Source organism: Dipodomys ordii, unplaced genomic scaffold, assembly GCF_000151885.1.
Source record: "Dipodomys ordii isolate 6190 unplaced genomic scaffold, Dord_2.0 Scaffold161, whole genome shotgun sequence".
NCBI classification, from domain to species: Eukaryota; Metazoa; Chordata; class Mammalia; order Rodentia; family Heteromyidae; genus Dipodomys; species Dipodomys ordii.
The window spans coordinates 3,994,011-3,996,547 of record NW_012267377.1 but is presented as its reverse complement, the minus strand read 5'-3'; the positions used below and the strand labels follow the sequence as shown (position 1 = coordinate 3,996,547).

At 43.6% G+C, this 2,537-nt stretch overlaps 1 protein-coding gene across 1 annotated transcript in view; it reads right to left on the bottom strand.

The window, feature by feature from the left end:
* The window catches only part of Blvra (biliverdin reductase A), a 15,997-nt gene that overhangs the window by 4,198 nt on the left and 9,262 nt on the right, over positions 1 to 2,537 (bottom strand). Inside the window, 2 exon segments of the mRNA XM_013033008.1 lie at positions 101 to 272; positions 2,175 to 2,267. Coding sequence (XP_012888462.1) covers positions 101 to 272; positions 2,175 to 2,267 — 265 coding nt within the window.

The following is a 2,537-nucleotide window of genomic DNA, read 5'->3' as shown; positions in this document are numbered from 1 at the left end:
GGACAACTGGCTGTGTCCCTTGGGGTTTTCTCTGTTGTCACCCTTGCATACAATGGACACAGCCCGAAGTCTCCTTTTCGTCAGGTTTCTCAGGAGTTACCATCTGTCCTTGGTCTCTAGGTGCACAGTCATTTGCATATACTGCTCCTCTTCTTGCTCTTCCAAAGTGGCAGACACCAGAGAAAGCTCACCCAACAGGGATACCAGCCAGGTCAGGCAAGAGATGCCACTAAATGCAGGAAAGCCAAACTTCTCTTCTTCCATTGGGCCAACTGTGGGCAATCACAGGTGCTGTGAGGACTAGGAAGAAGAGAATGCCTGTCAAAGGGCAGGAGCCAGGTGCATGGGAGAGCGCATGGACACAGGGACTTTGCCTTACCAGGCGGCCAAATGTAGCCTCAAATAAGAAAGCCTCTTGTAGGTTTGAACTTCAAATTTTCTAGTAAAATGAGACATGCTACTGGCAATAGCATGAAATTCAGCTATACAGAATAACAAAGTTCTAAGCTAAAAATATAGTCAATCTACATGTCTACTTAGGTACACACACACACACACACACACAGAAACACACCCTCTTCAAAAAAGGTTTAAAGCCACTATGAAGCCAGGCATAGTAGAGCAAACCCATAATACCAGCTACTTGGGACATGGACACTGGAGGAGTGTGCACAGTTCAAGGCCAGCAGCTTGGGCAAAATTGAGTTAGGTTCTATATAAAAAAATAAGGATGTGGCTGTGGTCCCAATACTCACAGGTAGGGGTAGGAAGGTCACTGACTGAATCTGGCACCAGGTAAATGTTCAGGACCCTCTGGCAAACAAACTAAAGCAAAAGGTGCTGAGGCATAGCTCATGTGTAGCAGGTAGAAAGTCCTGAGTTATTTGCCATTGTCACTAAAAATGCTAAAGTCTTCTGACAAGAGGAGAACAAGTATGGTCTGCTAGCTCTGAAACCCAGATTCTTATCGACTCCATGTGAAATGGCACACATCATGATATTTTAAAAGGCTGGAGCAAACAGCAATACCTTCCAGCTAGTTCAAGAGTATCAAGCTGCTGGAGTGCTAAATGTTTCCTTACGTCTTCACAAAACCGTATTCTGAAGAGTGCATGCATTAGAATTTCTGCTTGATCATGAAACTGACTGCTCACCCTCATCCTTAGCCCAAATCTTAATCAGTACCTAAACTTAAGACTTCATATTCATTAGATTAAGCTTGTCAACAATTTCTTATTATTCTGACATTAACACTTAAAACAATGAGCATGTTCTAGAGAAAGACAAAAAGATGTTGTAGCTGGATCTAGCAGCTCATGTCTAGAATCTTAGTTACTTGGGAGACTGAGATGTGATAATCACGGTGTGAAGTGTTGGGTCAGGAAAGTCTGTGACACTCTTATCTTCAGTGAACCACCATAAAGTCAGAAGTGGAACTGTGGCACATGGTAGAGTGGTAGCCCTGAGAGAGAAAGTTAAGGAGAGCACCCAGACCCTGAGTTCAAGCCCTAGCCTTGACACACAGAAAACTTCTAAGTAAATATCCATTAAAATTCGTGGCAACACCAAACTTAGAAGCAAAATCAGCTCCCTCCAGGCTGCTCATCATCTCCTGTAGTTCATCTCCCCTGACATATTACAGAACCGCTCCTACCAGCTCCTGCCACATAGTGAACTTCCAACCTGGTTCTGTCACATGACTTGAGCTCAGTGCCTGTGAACTTCTATTGCTTTACCTATACTGAGGATAGTAATTTCAACTTTACATGACCATTATGTGAGTTTCTGACACTTCAATTGTTATTCTCCTTGTCACAAGTCTCCTACATCATTCTCAAGCATCAGGACAATAAGGTTGAATTGTTTTTGAACTCATGAGGAGATGAAGGATCTTACCACTCATTGAGGTCAAGGATCCTAAAGATCTGCTTTCTCTAATAAAAGCCACTCTAAAAAAAAGTGTTCCTGATATCCACATGAGCATCCATCCAACCATGAGAGCAGGAAGATGTAACAGTGTCCTTTCCCACTGCTCATGCTCAAAGAATGATTACCAAACAATAAATGATCCAATGTAGAATACATGAAATACTGTGCATGCTGTCAATGTTCCTGTAACTTCCAGGACAAGGAAAGGAGCTGGGGGTTCAATGTGTCTGCAGACTAAAACTGGCCTGTGAAGAGAAGGGACCCTTTGAGCAGTTCTCTCCCCATGACTTCTTTTTTCAGAAATGCAAATTCCTCCATCAAGAGTTCTCTCTGCTGGGCTGGGAAGGTGGCTCAGTGGTACAATCCTTGCTTTGCATGCATGAGGCCTTGGGTTCGATTCCTCAGAACCACATAAGCAGACAAAACTGGAAGTGGAGCTATGGCTCAAGTGGTAGAGTGCCAGCCTTGAGCTGAAGAGATGAGGGACAGCGCCCAGGCCCAGAGTTCAGGTTGCACAATGGGGCCAAAAATATACACACAAAACAAACAAACAACAATAACAACAAAAGGTGTTCGCTGTGCTTTTCCTGCATGACTTTTTTTTTTTT